The sequence below is a fragment of the Eleutherodactylus coqui genome, chromosome 13 (genome assembly GCF_035609145.1).
Source record: "Eleutherodactylus coqui strain aEleCoq1 chromosome 13, aEleCoq1.hap1, whole genome shotgun sequence".
Lineage (NCBI taxonomy): Eukaryota > Metazoa > Chordata > Amphibia > Anura > Eleutherodactylidae > Eleutherodactylus > Eleutherodactylus coqui.
In genome coordinates this window covers 38,960,610-38,976,773 of record NC_089849.1, presented here as the reverse complement: position 1 = coordinate 38,976,773, position 16,164 = coordinate 38,960,610, and the positions used below count along the sequence as shown (strand labels likewise).

General features: G+C 42.4%; 1 protein-coding gene across 1 annotated transcript; it reads right to left on the bottom strand.

Annotated features, from left to right (window-relative positions):
- Window positions 1-4,989: 4,989 nt before the first annotated feature.
- LOC136588727 (keratin, type I cytoskeletal 19-like) lies at window positions 4,990-13,721 on the bottom strand. Its single transcript, XM_066588153.1, has 8 exons — window positions 13,057-13,721; window positions 11,620-11,702; window positions 11,202-11,358; window positions 10,956-11,117; window positions 10,729-10,854; window positions 9,691-9,911; window positions 6,863-6,891; window positions 4,990-5,148 (listed from the first exon to the last, which is right to left on the bottom strand). The coding sequence occupies exons 1-8, from the start codon at window positions 13,468-13,470 to the stop codon at window positions 5,081-5,083; spliced, it is 1,260 nt and encodes a 419-aa protein (XP_066444250.1). The 5' UTR covers window positions 13,471-13,721; the 3' UTR covers window positions 4,990-5,080.
- Between the last annotated feature and the right edge of the window lie 2,443 nt (window positions 13,722-16,164).

Below are 16,164 nucleotides of genomic sequence, written 5' to 3'. Positions count from 1 at the left end.
ATGTGACTGGTGCGGATGACGTCAGGCATGATGTGCCGCTGCTGCCGTAATACCACGAGATACGAGGAGTGCCATCGGGTGATGAGATAGGCACGTGACTCACGTCAGTTGCGTCACAAGGGCGAGACTCAAGGTATGGGAGGTACAGAATGTGGATGATAATTTTGATTGGTCTAATACAGCACACATGACAGCAATATGGGAGGTACTCCCACTATTTAAGTAGACATGTTAGTCCCACCTACCAGGTCTGTCAGTCTTCAGTGGTCCTTCGTGCCCCATATCAGTATACAGCTACATAACACACTAGTCACGTATCAGGCAACAGTGTGTTAGTCCTTACCAGCTTATAATTTGTGCCTGTTAGCCCCGGTCTAACTGTGCTAATACTGGGCCTCATGTCTATCAGCTCACGATTACACATTGTATACTATAAAGACCGTCCAGATGAAGCAGCGAATTCTGTGACGCTGCAGAAACGCGTCGACACCTATACTAGATACTCAGGCTCCTAAGCAAGTCTGTAGCAATACTAGACAGATAGACAGCTGGCTGACTTCTATCAACATTAACCAGATAGTCTATGTGATAATTATACAGACAGTCCAGATAGGGGATTGTGTCAGCATAGACTTTAGACATTTAGACGTCTGGCTTATTCTTACTATCATTTGCTGGTCCGTCTAATTGTTCTTATTAATAGTCTGCTAGCTGAGTATTATACCAACCACTAGCTTCCACTTAAGTATATGTGGGGCAATTAGTTGGTAATTAGTGATGAGCGAGCATACTCGCTAAGGGCAATTGCTCGATCGAGCATTGCCCTTAGCGAGTACCTGCCCACTCGGGAGCAAAGATTCGGCTGCCGGCGGTGGGCAGGGAGCTGCGGGGGAGAGCGGGGAGAAATGGAGGGGAGATCTCTCTCTCCCTCTCTCCCCTCCTTCCCCCTGCTGACTGCCGCAACTCACCTGTCACCTGCGCCGGCACCCGGACCTTTTCTCCCGAGCGGGGAGATACTCGCTAAGGACAATGCTCGATCGAGTAATTGTCCTTAGCGAGTATACTCGCTTATCTCTATTGGTAATATCAACTGAAACTGGATATATTTCTATAGTGGAATTTACACTAACATCTATAGCATTACCATCTGATTTCAACAAATATCCTAATGCAGTCCTAACGGAGTCAGCTATATCAAATAAGCAAAAGCAGGCGTTAATACCAGGCCAAAATACGACCAGAGTCACCACTAAAGAAACAGTGGATGGAACTGCACTGGAATCTATCAGAATACTCTGGATAGAATATTAGTGTGTATATTTGACATCACACAATATTAATCAAATAGGGTAGCTCTTTATATATAAAAATATCTGATCCCCCATAGATCCAGTCCTGTCAGATAGACGGTCAGACCGTCCTGACAAATATGCAGACATTATCTACTGGATCATTATAGATCTGAAGTAACAAACAGGCATCTATAATCATAATAATTCATCGGCCGCTACATCTGCTCTTGGCCAAAAGGGCCTTGCTTTAAATTAAATTATTATAAATATATTCTGGTATTATATCAGACCAGATATATATACGTGTTGTCTGTCTATATATTGTTTGTTTATTTATGTAGTGGGTCCCTTGAGGATTTTTTATATGTATATCAATAAAAGTTACATTTTAATTTTAGGTCCCTTACAGTGATTGATAATTCATTATCTGGAACCGTTTTGTCACAGTGATCCCTGACATAGGATTGAGGTTGCATGTGTACAATATGAATGGTAACCAGTGAAGACTGATGAGTAAGGATCACTAGAGTCAACCAGGGAAGAGTGTACCAGTTCAACTAATTCACCATTCACTAATCCTTAACAGGATTTATATACATTGATGAGGTTCTGGCCAGACAAATGCAATATATACTAACAAGAGATGAGCGAGCATACTCGCTAAGGGCAATTGCTCGAGCGAGCATTGCCCTTAGTGAGTACCTGCCCGCTCGAGCGAGCATTGCCCTTACCGAGTACCTGCCCGCTTGAGAGAAAAGGTTCGGGTGCCGGCGCGGGGGAGCGGTGAGTTGCGGCAGTCTGCAGGAGGGAGCGGGGGGGAGAGGGAGAGCGAGATCTCCCCTCCGTTCCTCCCCGCAGCTCCCTGCCCACCGCCGGCAGCCAAACCTTTTCTCTCAAGCGAGCAGGTACTCACTAAGGGCAATGCTCGCTCGAGCAATTGCCCTTAGCGAGTATGCTCGCTCATCACTAATACTAATGGATTGAAAAGCATGGCAGAAACAATACCACTCCCATCCATAGGTTACATCTGGTAGTGCAACTCAGCCCCATTCTTTTCAGTAGAGCAATTGTTTGTAAATCAATGCTCAGAGTAAAGGCCCATTCACACGAAAAGAAAATCTTTCATACAACTGAAAGATTGACAGTTTTAACAATCATTTTGCATAAAATGTTAATGGACACTAATGTCCATTAACATTTTATCAGCTTCATTCGCGTGTAAAAGGGCATCCAGAAGCTGTTTGCAGAGCACAGCATGTGGTCTGAGCTCTGCACAAAGCTCCATTGTTCCCACACAGGCTGTCAGCAGAATACAATGTAATCTCCAACTCCCCTGCAGAGCACAGCATGCAGTCCCTGTTATCTCTCTCCAGCTGAAGAATGGATTTTAAACTCGCCTTAAAATCATCATTCAGCCGAAGAGTGAACGATGGCAGCATTTACATGCAACGATTATTGCTCATATGCCATTGTTTGAATGTTTGGCTTCAAATGAAGGTGATTGTGACCAACATGTCATCATAGCTCCTACATTGCTAAACTGAATGCCTTCCATGTGCACATGCGCAGGTCCTGGACTTAGGGATTGAAGTACACCCTGGATCAATGAAGGCGTCATGACGACATGTTTGCCACATACCCCTCCATCTGCAGTCATCTTATTAAATGAGGGCACTTTCTAAATGGGGAAGAAGATTTGTAACAGGTGGGTGGTACTATGATGCGAAGGTGACAAATGGAGGCAGAGGTTGCATACATTCTTAAAATGACTAAACTTTACTAAAACGAATATTAGTTTAACACTCCATTAAAGGGCACAAATACAGAAATGTTGCATTAACATAAAATGTCATAACAGTCGTAACAATATTAACAGCTACATGTAATTTAGATCTTATCTACTCCGTAGGTGCTACATCTTTCCATGAAGACTAGAGATGAGCGAGCACGTTCAGATAAGGCAGTTACTCGAGCGAGGATCACTCTTCTTGAGTAACTGCATTCTTGTCCGAGCAGGCTCGGGGGATAACTGTAGCCTTATCCGAGCATCATCTATAATGAAGACGCACAGACATCACACAATAACAACACTCCACAGGTCTATCCCTGGCTACATTTCTCCCTCCATAATGCATGTGGGCTGCTGCGCCCTTACACCATAAAAATCACAGATATGCCATTAATCACAACTCTACTAAAACATCATACTACTAAATTGGATACACAACTACCCCATGAACCCACTGCAGGATTCCCACAACCCTCTGAGTACTGTGGTATTCGGTCACTGTCCATACTAATACCCCTATCAGGAGGCCTGCCAACTACCCCACATATCCCTCCATGGTGGGCACACCAATTTTAACGGGGTAAAGCCTGATTTACTATCTGTATTAAGAGTCCTCCATAATCTACGCAATCACCCTGTTGTTGCAGCCACAGCAGTGACCCCTCTCTGTCTTGTGAAGCTGGTATCCTTTGGCCTCTTGTCATCAGGGCCCTTTTTTAGTTAGTTACACAGCTCATCAGCATGAGGACAATGGTCATGCCAAGCTCCACACAGCGGCTGCCGCCACATATAGCATTACGTCATAATGCAATTTAACAAGCAGTCTATCAAGGCACCCCACGGGGATGGCTTGATAGGTAGTCTGGTAAGGCAGCCCTGGGGCCTTTCATTAGGCCCCTGGCTGACATGACACCTGCACGGCTCCCCCGATCTCACCGCGGGGGGGCTGTGCAGGACCCCCGAACATCGTTCTGAGAATTAAATGCCGCTGTCAGAATTGACAGCGGCATTTAATTGGTTATTAGCAGCGATCGGCCGAACGGCCGATAGTGGCTATTGCCCATGGGTGTCACCTGTTATAAACAGCTGACGCCCGCACTGTATGAAGAGAGGTTGCCACGCAACCTCTCTTCATACATACCCCGCCGCTCCATGACGTACCTATACATCATGGAGCGGGAAGGGGTTAACACACCTGCACTGTCAAGTACCACATTAACCTGCTGCTCAGTCGGCCCCTATTTTTCCCGCTCCCCCTACATGTTGAGTCCCGTAACGGAGAAGGCAAAGATTTAAGCTGAAGCTCTTGGGTCACTGTCAGGGCGGTTTGAATGCTGTTAGCAGTAAGGAGGGTGTTGGGCATGGCTCACCCCCCTTACAGAGTCACAGATGGGGCAGGCCTCATAAATAAAGATTGCAGCACAGAACTTCAAGAAAAGCTGTATTAGTAAGTGACAAGTACATGCTTCAAGAACGGTATTGTTTCTTCTGAAGGAGAGCACCTAGACGGTGAGTGAGGAGACTTGTAAGGTCTTCCATGCTCCCCTGGAAATATGCAAATAGAGAAGATGGGACAATATCTCTAAAGCGCCACCTATTGGAAGGCAGCAGTCCTGCAAGTCAATGTAAGACTTTTTAGACAAGTCTTCTAACAATGACTGGGAATTGTAAGCCAAGCCAGAATCCATACACAGACAGCTGTTTCGGGGGTTTTGCTCCTCATCATTGTGCAGTAGGTTTCTGGCTTGGCTAGTAAGAGGCCGGGAGGGGATGTACTGAAGTGTGAGAGGCACCATGGATAAAATGTCCTTGATTGCTTTGGTTTCATTGAATATACCTTGTAGTTCTGAATTTGTAGATAGACGGAAAAAATAAAACACAAAGAAGAAACCATAATATTTTATCTACGACTGTGATGTTTTATTATTGCAAATCTTTTTGTTAACAGTTATGGCTCATTCATTTATTTGCAGTATTGAAGACATCATCTTGTAGATTATCACTTCTTCTTTTCAGTCGACTCAGTGTGGACCTTAGTGGTGGTGGTGGTTGTCGTTACAGTGGATCCTGAGAGTACAGACAAAAGTAAATCAATATCAAAGTATATTTATGGTATCTGTTTATATGATGTCATCCACTTACACAATATGATAAGACATCAACTTTATACACTAAAGTATAAACATACTTTTTTTCCCCCCAGAAACAGCGCCACTCTTCTCCATGGTTGCGTCTAGTATTGCAGCTCAGCCACATTCAAATTAATGCAATACCGAACTCAGACCATGAAAAAGTGGAGCTGCTTCTGGAACAAGAAAAAAAATCATATTTTTTTAACTTCATCAACCCCTTCCAAAATTTAGATTTCCACAAAGTTCTCATCTCTATAACTTATAAAAGAGCAGTAAGCTCAAGAGTCTAATATTCAGCCATCAGTACTTAAGGTATTTCTGAGGTCTGAGTTCTTAATCTGCAGCCATCCAAGCTTTCACGCAGGAGCAATAGTCAATTACTGAATGACTGCCTGTTTACACGTTGCTTGATTTTAGGTGAGGTTTACACCGGGTGACAATTGCCCATAATTGCTCTTTTGGGCAATTACGGGTGACTATTAGTCCATGTAAAAGTATCTAAAGTCTCGGTAGGAGAGCTGTCAGTGAGGCTGGACTGATCATTTGGTTTTCAGCCCTTATCTCTTCTTTCCTACACTTTGTATCACCTAATTTATGACCACGATAAAGAAAAACTTTGGATTGGTCATAAATTAGCTGATAAGAAGGTGCAGGAGAGGACAGGGCAGAGGGAAACTAAGCCAAGTTTCACTGATGGATCTCCTATTGAGACTTAGGGCTCATTCCCATGAGCGCATATACATCGACGTCGTTTTTATGTTTTCACGCCTACTCTGTATAAGCGCATGGATGGGCTTTTTTCCGCAATCACTGCCAGCGTTTTCTCGTCCGTTCACATGACCGCGAGCGTTATTTTTAGAAAAAAATACGCTGCACCCCGGAAAACCCTTGCTCTGCCAAAATCCTCGGGATGCCTTCCAAGGCCTATATAGTGGCACTGTGAGCTTTTCGCAGCGTTGTACGCTGCTAAACTGCCTCCCCCTCCCTTCCCTTTTCCTGCTCCCATAGGAGTCTATAGGTCACGCTGGCGTATATTGGACAAAACATAGTTCCAGAACTATGTTTTGGCTGAGCGTATATGTGCCGGCCGGGTATATGTTGGGTTTTTTTGCGCTGCCAGCATATGTACACACCGTATATTTGCCCGTGTGAACGGCTGCATTGGAAATCAATGCTTCACATGGGTACCGTATATGCGCCCAGGCGTAAAAACGTGCCTTATATGCGCTCATGGGAATAAAGCCTAAGTCTGCAGTTTCTATATATAGTGATTTGTAGAAGCTGCAGAAGACAAACAGCGCATCATTTTTAATTAAACTCTATTGCAAAAATGACTGTTGGTCCAAAATACATGCATTTAAGTGAAAAACAATTGTCCCCCAATGGCGTCCATAGCTTTTTATCTGAACATGGATTTCAGATAACTGTCCACTGAGCACTCAGTTGGCCAACAGCTTTATACATGCACTCCTCTGGCAGTAGCTTATCTCCCCTACCAGACCCACCTCTCCCCCAACATCTGCCTTCATAAGAAGATGTTAGATGATCATCAACCCCAGCAAATCAATGCGTTCAACCAACATTAGTCTGGTATGTACGGACAGCTTTAGTGTTCCTAATTTGTTTACTGTAGTGTATAAAATGTTTACCTGCACTTTCCTTGTGAGTTCCACCAATGCTGTAAAAAGAAAGAAGGCAAATCAGGGTCTGTTGTTTTGTGTGGTTCACATATGCATTATATACACAATACAGATCCACCAGTGCTCCCCCAAACATTATGTCTTTCCCGTAGCAGCTGGTATTTGTAAAAGTAAATGAATGATGTCTGATTTTTAGGGTGGCCATACACATTAGATACCTGTTGGCCAAATGCTAATTCGGCTGACAACTATTTCTCCAGACTTCCCCATACAAATGCTTGGTTCGGTTGAGTATGCACATATTCTGAATGGGGAGTAAATTATTGCCAGACACCTCTGCTGGCAATTTATCTCCCAAAGAACAAAGGGATTAGGCAAATTTGTCTGATCCTTATCTACCCTGACATCTGCCATCCAGGAAGAATCAGGAAGTCCCCACACACATTAGACGATTGGCTGATAGAATTTAATGTGTATGGCCAGCTTAAAAGCCCAATTACACGTAAGTATTATCGCTTAAAATTTGTTCAAAGGACCAAAAATTAGAGCTAATCGTTACATGTAAATGTGGGCATCGTGCAGTTTTCACTTGAACGATGACTTGAAGGTGAACTTAAAATCTATAATTCAGCTAGTGAGAGATAATCACACCCTGGGCTCTGCAAACAGCTCATGGACATGCAAATGAAGATGATAAAGTGTTAATGTCCATTAACATTTTATGCAAATAGATCGCAAACTCTTTCAATCTTTCAGTCGTTTGAAAGATTATCTTTGCATGTAGACCTGCATTTCAGCCCTACCCTTTTCCTTTTTGTACCCAATTCAATTTTTTAAATAAAGAATTTCTATTAAAAAAAATGGGCCTTTAGACTTAGCAAGACTGTATTACCTAAGTATGCGCCCCAGAGCATTACCTATGGCAGGACAATATTTAGAAGAGCATTTATACCCATAAGCAAACGACACCCATATATTATTTGTCTTCATTGGATACTGGCATTAAAGGGTTATTCCGATGCACCCATTTATTGCGTATTCATAAGTTCCCAACATATTTTACATTGAGGATACTTTTGTAAAGTTTTACATTCATGAAGAGAAAAAACTTTCAAGAATCAGCCAACTCTCGCACTTGAAACAGACAAATGCAGAACCCCTTTGCCCAGATAGCACACCCACTCTTCATGCTGCTATATAATGTAACATTGGACCATTGACCATATATACCCAATATGCATTGCTCTTACCATAGCATGATCAGAAGTAGCATTCTGAGAGCAAAGAAAGTATTGGCTTAAGGCCTCCATACACATTAGACTTTAGTTGTCTGAACATACTGATAATGGCGGGACAGGATGACCCTCCAATGTGTATGAGGGTGGTTAAATTTTCGAAGGAGGATTGGGGAAGTTAAATTTCCACAACCGATCCTTTTCCTCCTTGGGAGATAAGCCAGTGCCAGAACCATCTGGTTGTGTTCTTAACTCCCTAAAAACACGAACATTCAGCTGTGCTGCATGCTCATGTGAATGGTGAAGCCGGTAGAAAGAGCTGTCAGACAAACCATCATTCATCTGACGGTTGTTAAAGGTGTGGGGGCACTTTTAGACTTTTAATGTCTTGTTGACCACTTCTTAGCAAAGATGAACAATGCCATTCCTTTCATTTCACTGAACGCTGGCTGTGAAACACTGCCATAAGATATGTTAAAAGTATAAGCTAAGTGAGGGTTCCACCTCTGGGACCCCAACCTTACAGCAGAGTCTCCACTGACTAGATCCCTCCTGTGTAGTAGACGTATGTCTGTTCTGGCAATAACATTACAGGCTATGTACACCTTTGCACTTTGTAATTGGCTTTTATTCTGATTTTCTGATTGTTTGATTTCTATGTTTGTACTGTTTTCCAAGGCACTACAGACTAGAGCTCTAAAAATTTAGCAAATTATACCAAATTATGTAAACTGATGGATTATTTCTCAGCTCCTCCCCAGCCTGCTCCCCTGTTGGAAATGTGCATTCACTGCCTTTCCACTGAGCTATTACAGAGGGCTGTATGACACTGCTAAGGAGGATGGTGGCAGAGAAGAATTACAAAGGGCTGTAATTCACTTCATGTGAATTTTCAGCTCTTATCAGCAATGAGGGGGAAACAGAACAAGCAGTTACTGAGAAAGCGGATGAGATAATTGGAGAGATATCTGTGTAGTACGTGGGCGTGGTTATACTACACAGCCTCTGAAAGAGAGGAGGGGAGGAGGAGTTGAATGCAGGTAAATGAGAGACACTAGCTGATTAGTACTGGAAACACCCTTGAGCCAGAAACTTGAATGTTGGAGAGCCTTAAAACCAAGTATGGGGTTTTCTGAAAGCATGGAAAGGAAATCTCAATATAACAACAGATAATAGCATCATTTTTTTTTCTGCAGATATGTGTGTATTGAGTTTCCATGCACACAGATTTCCATAGCCTTTAAAGAGACGTAAAGTAGAGCTGACCACATTGCCTCAGATGTTTCAATAACCAGTGGATTATAATGTAGAGAGCTGCACAAATGCACAACTTGATCTTCCTTTGTTACTCCACCCCTTGATGGCCAACCTAGCTCCTAGTGCATGAAAAGAATCTCAAGACTCTTACCTAGATAACACAACTTGCCACAATTTTGAAGGAAATATTGAAAGGATAAAATCTATAACATTGCAAGGTCATACTGTTCCAAAAAATATTTTCTCAACATAATCTTTAAGGGTTAATACATTTTAGCCAAAAAGATTATATTAACCGACTGTCTTTTATATTAGCACAATAAGGAATTTGGCTGAGGCAGTCACCTTTGGTCATGCTCTTCCAACAATTTACGGTATGTAGCAATCTCGGCCTCCAAGTGAGCTTTGATGTCTAAAAGGGTCTTGTACTCCATATTCTGGCGTTCCAGGTCAGACCGAAGTTCTCCAAGTTGAGACTCCATGCTGCCAATTATATTCTGGATATGATGAAGCTGACTGGCATAGCGAGCCTCGGTCTCGATTATGGTGGTCTCCAGTCCGGCTTTCTGATAGGAGGTAAAGAAACCGTAGTGAGCTGCTAAAAGAAATGCATTATATTGCTCTGTGCTTGACAGTTTCACCGCTACTTCAACCATGACTACTGATCCCTACACAAACAAGAATAAATCATTCCAGGACACTAGTTTCCTTGATATTGTATTGTATTTCATCTGCAAATGTGACATTGTAATATCTATCTATCTATCTATCTATCTATCTATCTATCTATCTATCTCTCTATCAATCTATCTATCTATCTTATCTATCTAATTTGACCCAAAATAAGTATCTACTGGTTTAGTTCACTCAACACTACTCCTGTGTAAAAGCACAAAAGTGGTAAGTTATTGGGCGAAAGTCATCCCGTGTAAAGATACCCTTAGACAACAAATTGCCAAGTATTGTATAGCGAATAGAACTTCTCTTGATCACATGTAGGCAAAGGATAATCGATCACGTAGGAACTCAAATGGTTCCAAGCTACAAAATTAATCTCAAGAAATTACTTGACCATTTATCATGTATGATCTTCTAAAATGTGGTTGTAAGTTGGCCATAGATCTCTACTGATGCTAAGTGTTTGTGTGTACCCGAGTAATATGCCAGTATAAGTGCTAGAATAAATGTAGGACCACTTTAGTTTTAAACGCCAGTGGGGGACATTTTCAATCTTCTGTAAGAACATATCTTCTGAGTATCATAGGGCTGAGTGACCTCATCCTATATTGGTTTTCGGCGAGACTTTGTATGGTTTAAGCATTATACATCGTCTATAAGGATGCTTACACTTTGGGATCCCCGATCCCTTGACTGTAGACTTACCATGCTGTGTTGCGATTGCAGCTCAATCTCTAACCCCTGCAGACTGCGTCTCAGCTCGGTGATTTCCGTTTTGCTGGATTGTACTTGTTCTGTGTTAGTAACCACTTCCTTATGGAGGGATTCACTCTGAAGTAAATCAAAGTTATTGGGAAAAAGAAGAGTGAGAGACATAAGAGAGGGAGCAAGAGAGAGAGAGAGATAGATGAGATAGATAGATCGATCTATACCTGAGCCAAATACCAAGCCTCAGCATCCCTTCTGTTTCTCTCAGCAATGTATTCGTATTGATCTCTCATTTCAGCCAATATCTTGCTCAGGTCAGTCCCTGGAGCTGCATCCATCTCTACATTCACTGTACCTCTCATCTGTTGGCCCTTCTCACTCATCTCCTGAGGAGACAATCGCATGAAAAATCAAATTGCAAAAAGTCTTATATGACAAAGGTCTAAAGTAAAAGACTGTAGAAGTCTCACCTCCTCATGGTTCTTCTTCAGATAGGCCAACTCTTCTCTTAGGCTTTCGATCTGGAGCTCTAAGTCAGATCTGCTGAGGGTTAATTCGTCCAAAACTTTACGCAAACCATGAGTATCGGAGTCAACACCCATTCTCAGGGATTGCTCATTCTCATGCCTGAAAAAAGGCGAAGGAATTGAATGTTTGGAAGGAGACAACAACAATTGCAGACATGTGTTCATGGGTTGCACTTGGTATTACAGCTCAGCCGCATTTACTTGAGCTGCAATATCATCACAGTCCATAGACAAAAGTGGTGCAGTTTCTTAAAACAAAATATCTCCCCTTAAAAAAATTGTTGCTACTGAATGTAGCATTGTTCTGACGGATTGGAAATCACATCATAAAACTCAGCATGAATCAAACATAAGAGCTTACTTGAGTTTAAAATCATCAGCGGCAAGACGGGCATTGTCTATGGCCAGTAAAACTTGATTGTTGTCCATAGTTGCGGCATGGATCTGTAAAAATGATGGGTAATTTTCTGGTTATTTCGCAGAAGAACATCACAGAGATTGGAAAGTTTATGGTCAGAGCCTAACAACTGGGAAGACCACCTCATTGAGAAGCTCACCCCAATTCTAGACCAGATTTCACAATAGATTTTTTATTCTCTTACATCTTCTGTATGTCAGCCCTTTTCTATGAGAGAACCATCTCTCAAGACCATTTTACAACTTTTGGAGATCAATTCGTAGATGTTTCACTGTATACCATCTATTTAAAAGGGTTGTTCATGTTAACAATATTCTTTTAGGCCATATGGACATCATAGTTAGAAATCCCTCACTTAGGACTTTCCCCTAGGAGCCAGAGTTAAGGTTCTCTATCAAACAGTGACTCTTGCTCTGGCACACCCTACCTGCCCTTGTATTATACGGTTGGCTGTTGATTTGGACCTGCTGTAGAGGAAAGGCATGTCAGTGGCAGCTTCTCCTAGCAATAGTAGCTGATCATTGGAAGTTTCTGAAGCCTTACCAGCGACAGTCAGATGGCTTTTCACAATGGTCATTTTGCTTATCGCGCCTTGTTATGGGTACAATATATTACACAACTTGTATGCTTGAACTTTCTTTACTGAGTCAGACTAGTCTGTTTTGTATAAATGTGCGCATCCCCGTTCCATTCATTTCAATGGGACCACTGGAGATAGCCACATTCACATGTTTAGCTATCTTCGGTAGTTCAACTGAAATTAATAGAGCATCAGTGCATATGTGTAACCACTGCTCCATTCATTCAGGAACATTCAAGACCACTTTTCTCAGTATTGGTGGGAGTTCCAGTGGTTGGACCTTCACCAATCAGTAAATTATCACCTATACTGTGGATAGAGAATTCCATATTTTAGAGCAGTGTTTCTCAACTCCAGTCCTCAGGACCCCCCAACAGGTCATGTTTTCAGGATCTCCTATAGTAAGAACACCTGTGGCAATGTCTGAGGCACTGACAATAATTACATCACCTGTGCAATACTGAGGAAATCCTGAAAACCTGACCTGTTGGGGGGTCCTGAGGACTGGAGTTGAGAAACACTGTTTTAGAGGGACAACCCATAAAAGCTGTTCATGGCACATGTATTATACTACTATCCCAATAATCAATCTAATTTTTTTGGCATCAAATTAGTAACTACCCACAATGCAGTGTGCTTATCTTGTAATACTGATTGACTCTGTTACTAGACATCAAATCTGTAAGTTAAAGATATAGCAATTTTTCAAAAAGGATCATGTTCAGCTACTAACATACATTGTTATAGTTCCCCACACTGTGAAATTAACTGATCAATATAGTTACCACCATGTTAGTTACCTTCTCCCGCAGCTCCTCAATTGTGGTGTAGTAAGAGGAGTAGTTTTGTTCCCGCACGGTGACCGACCCTTGCTTCTCATACCATTCATGGATCTTGTGCTCAAGGTCGGCATTGGCTGCTTCTAATGAGCGCACTTTATCCAGGTAATTAGACAGACGGTCATTGAGGTTTTGCATGGTGTACTTTTCATTCCCGGATAGCAATCCCTCTCCGCTCTGAGAAGCAGAACCTCCACCAAAACTGGATCCCCCTGCACCACCAAATCCAGAGGATACCATCCTGGAGAAGGAATGGGTGGTCCCCGAGCCACCAAACCCACCATGAACACTTGATCCTCCATAAACTCCAGAAAGCCGAGAGGAGATACCACTTCCACCCCTGGATGTGGCGCTATGGGCATAGCTATAGCTCATGGTGGCAATGAGGGTTGGAGCACTGTGCAGACTGTGAAGACACCTGTTGGAATAGGTTTCGAAGAGTTCATCCAGGCACTTTTTATGCTGTCTCCATCTGTCGTTTCCATGGTGAAGCTGTGTACATGTTGATGTCCACTCCTACTTGGATCAATGCCACCTTGATACCTTTCCAAACTTTACTTATCGTAGATTCCTCTCTTGCAGATGCGTATCAGAGTTTCATTCTCTTGTTTTCTTGGAGAACAAAGACAGTACTCAGCCTACGGCTATGAGCTCGACATCAGGTTACCTTTCACTGTTTGTCAAAAAGTAAATATAGTTTCCTGCTGCCTTGTATAAATATACTTGCACTTCTCTATCAAAGAAAAAGTAAAAAGGGACAATTTTACGATTATTGAGATTTTTTGTTCCTGGACACAAAAGAAAACTAGATATATATCAAGTTAGAAGAGTCTTTGGTTCGTCACTCATTTGGAACACACACAATGGTGCATTCCTAATCAGATCAACATGTCAATATTTTTTATCATGAGATATATAGAGATTAAGTTTTTCTCATCAAAAAACAGAAATGGTACAAAAAAAATACAACTGAATTTCTGCGTACTTATATTTCCCTATATCAGATAGTCAAGGCACTTACTGTGTGCAATTATTGTTTTAAAAAACAGTTTTAAACTTGGTATTGCAGCTCAGCCCCATTTAAAGGGGCCTGCCATGGCATTTGATCAGTGGGACAGCTGCATAACTTTGCAGCCACAGCCCACACAGCTTCTTTTCTTTGCACACTTCCTCCTTCCTCTTGGCGCTTTTATTTTCTTTTTCCTCCACTTATTGTCATTAGGTGACCTGGGTTTTCTCTGTCCACTGATGTCAACCATTAACAATGTTGCAATTTGAAACCATGGCTGCCATCTTGCTTCACCTATCCAAGGCTGGCACCATGCTCTGGCCTCCAGTCAGTCACTCACTGCCACCCAAAGGGTTCCCGTGCATATATGCCTGCTATCTCTAGCATGCATCGTGCAAAGCTATTGCCTTTCAATCCCCGACCACCTGAAATTTAGCTCTTCTGTTTCCAGTTTTAGGCATTTGTTTGCTCTGCCTTCCTGGTTCTGATTTTGGCTTATACTGTCTACTCTGCATTTTCCATTCCTGACCTCGACTATAGTATGTTTATTGGTGTTATGACCTGGAGCAGGTTCGAAGCCTCGTGTTGTAACTCGTGCAGACAAATAGCATGGTCAAGAGAAGCCAGGGGTTGGTAACAGGGAAATATCAGTTGCAGTACAAGGGGGCAGGCAGGTTGCGTAGTCAGAATAAAGCCATAGATTGGTAATGGGTAGCAGCAATTGTGCAAAGAGGAGTGGTTATAGCAGAGATAGGCTAAAGGCAGAGAGGACAATAATCACACAAAGGAAGCAGGGACAAAGCCAGGTTTATTGGGGTGTACAATCAAGGGACAGGGTGGAACTAATCAGGGAAACAGGAACCAGAGCTAGGAACAAGGACAATATTCAGCAATGAAGTTATCCAACTCTTTGAATGACTCAGCAAGATAGACCACCGCCTGGATTACAGGGTTCGAATCCTGACAGTTGGACTACTCTCTGTGCCAGCTCCCTACTCTCACTGGGACTATCATATTGCACCTACTGTGCCTCCCTTGACCCCTTGCCTGACTCTTGTACTGAAGTTTATACTGCTTGCTTTGACCTTGGCTAACTCTTCCAATTACATCTCTGTTTACACGCTCATATACTAGATCCTGGTCTATTTGTAGCGTCAGCTGCCACAAACCACAATCCCAAGTGTGGTATAGCGGATCTGCATCTACTCGCTGACAGTGACCTGAGAGAGCCCATTTGACATATTTAAAGCATCAGAAGCTGAATCCAGTGGAGGTTGGTGAGGGTTGGGAGTATACAAAAAAAGAAGAGGTGCGATAATGTGAGTAGGGCTGCAGCCGCAAAGTTATGCAGCAGGCCCTGATGACCAGAGTACGTGACAGGTCCTATTTAAATGAATGCTGATACACCAGACACGGCCCGAGGACAGAACCACTATTTTCATGCAAAATGTACAGTTTTTGGAAAGGACATATGTTTATTTTTCAAAAAGTAATAGATTTGTCTTCTGTATGGTGTCCTAGAGGGAACAACTGATGCACCAAGTAGACCCCCAAAAGTAACAATCTGTTACAGTTGGTCATTCTACACCACTGAGAGGGCTTGTAGTCATGTATTTCACTTCTTAAGTCTTCAATCAAAGGAAATGCAAAACACTAAGTTCAAACTTGGTTTAATTTCAATGGCAGTTTGCAGCACAACACATGTAGCAGAAACCACGGCATGCAGCAGATTTGGAAATTATTTTATTAAAGCTCTGGGTGAAGTCCACATGTAACACCAAAAAATCACTACTTGTGTACACAAATATTATCTCCATTATTGTTCATATTGGGATATGTGAATGGAAATCAGTAAGAAAATAAATAATTCACTTGCACAAAATAATACTCTGCAGGTATCCTGACTTTAGTGTTGTGCCATCTATCCTCTAGGGTTGCTCTTCAACCATCTACTAGCATGTTACTGAGACATCAGAAGAGAATATTGGTGGGGTTGGTGGCTGAAACTACAACCCATAGTTGGAAAGAAAGAGCCCACTGGGCTAGTTGGGCCTTCAAGT

Bases quoted from the DNA above. Each gene is read 5' to 3' on its own strand.
- LOC136588727 (XM_066588153.1), bottom strand. From the start codon at position 13,470: ATGAGCTATAGCTATGCCCATAGCGCCACATCCAGGGGTGGAAGTGGT. The intron at 11,703-13,056 runs GTAACTAACATG...TCATTTTTACAG, and splicing joins TTGAGGAGCTGCGGGAGAAG to ATCCATGCCGCAACTATGGA. The intron at 11,359-11,619 runs GTAAGCTCTTAT...GCCTTTTTTCAG, and splicing joins GCTGATGATTTTAAACTCAA to GCATGAGAATGAGCAATCCC.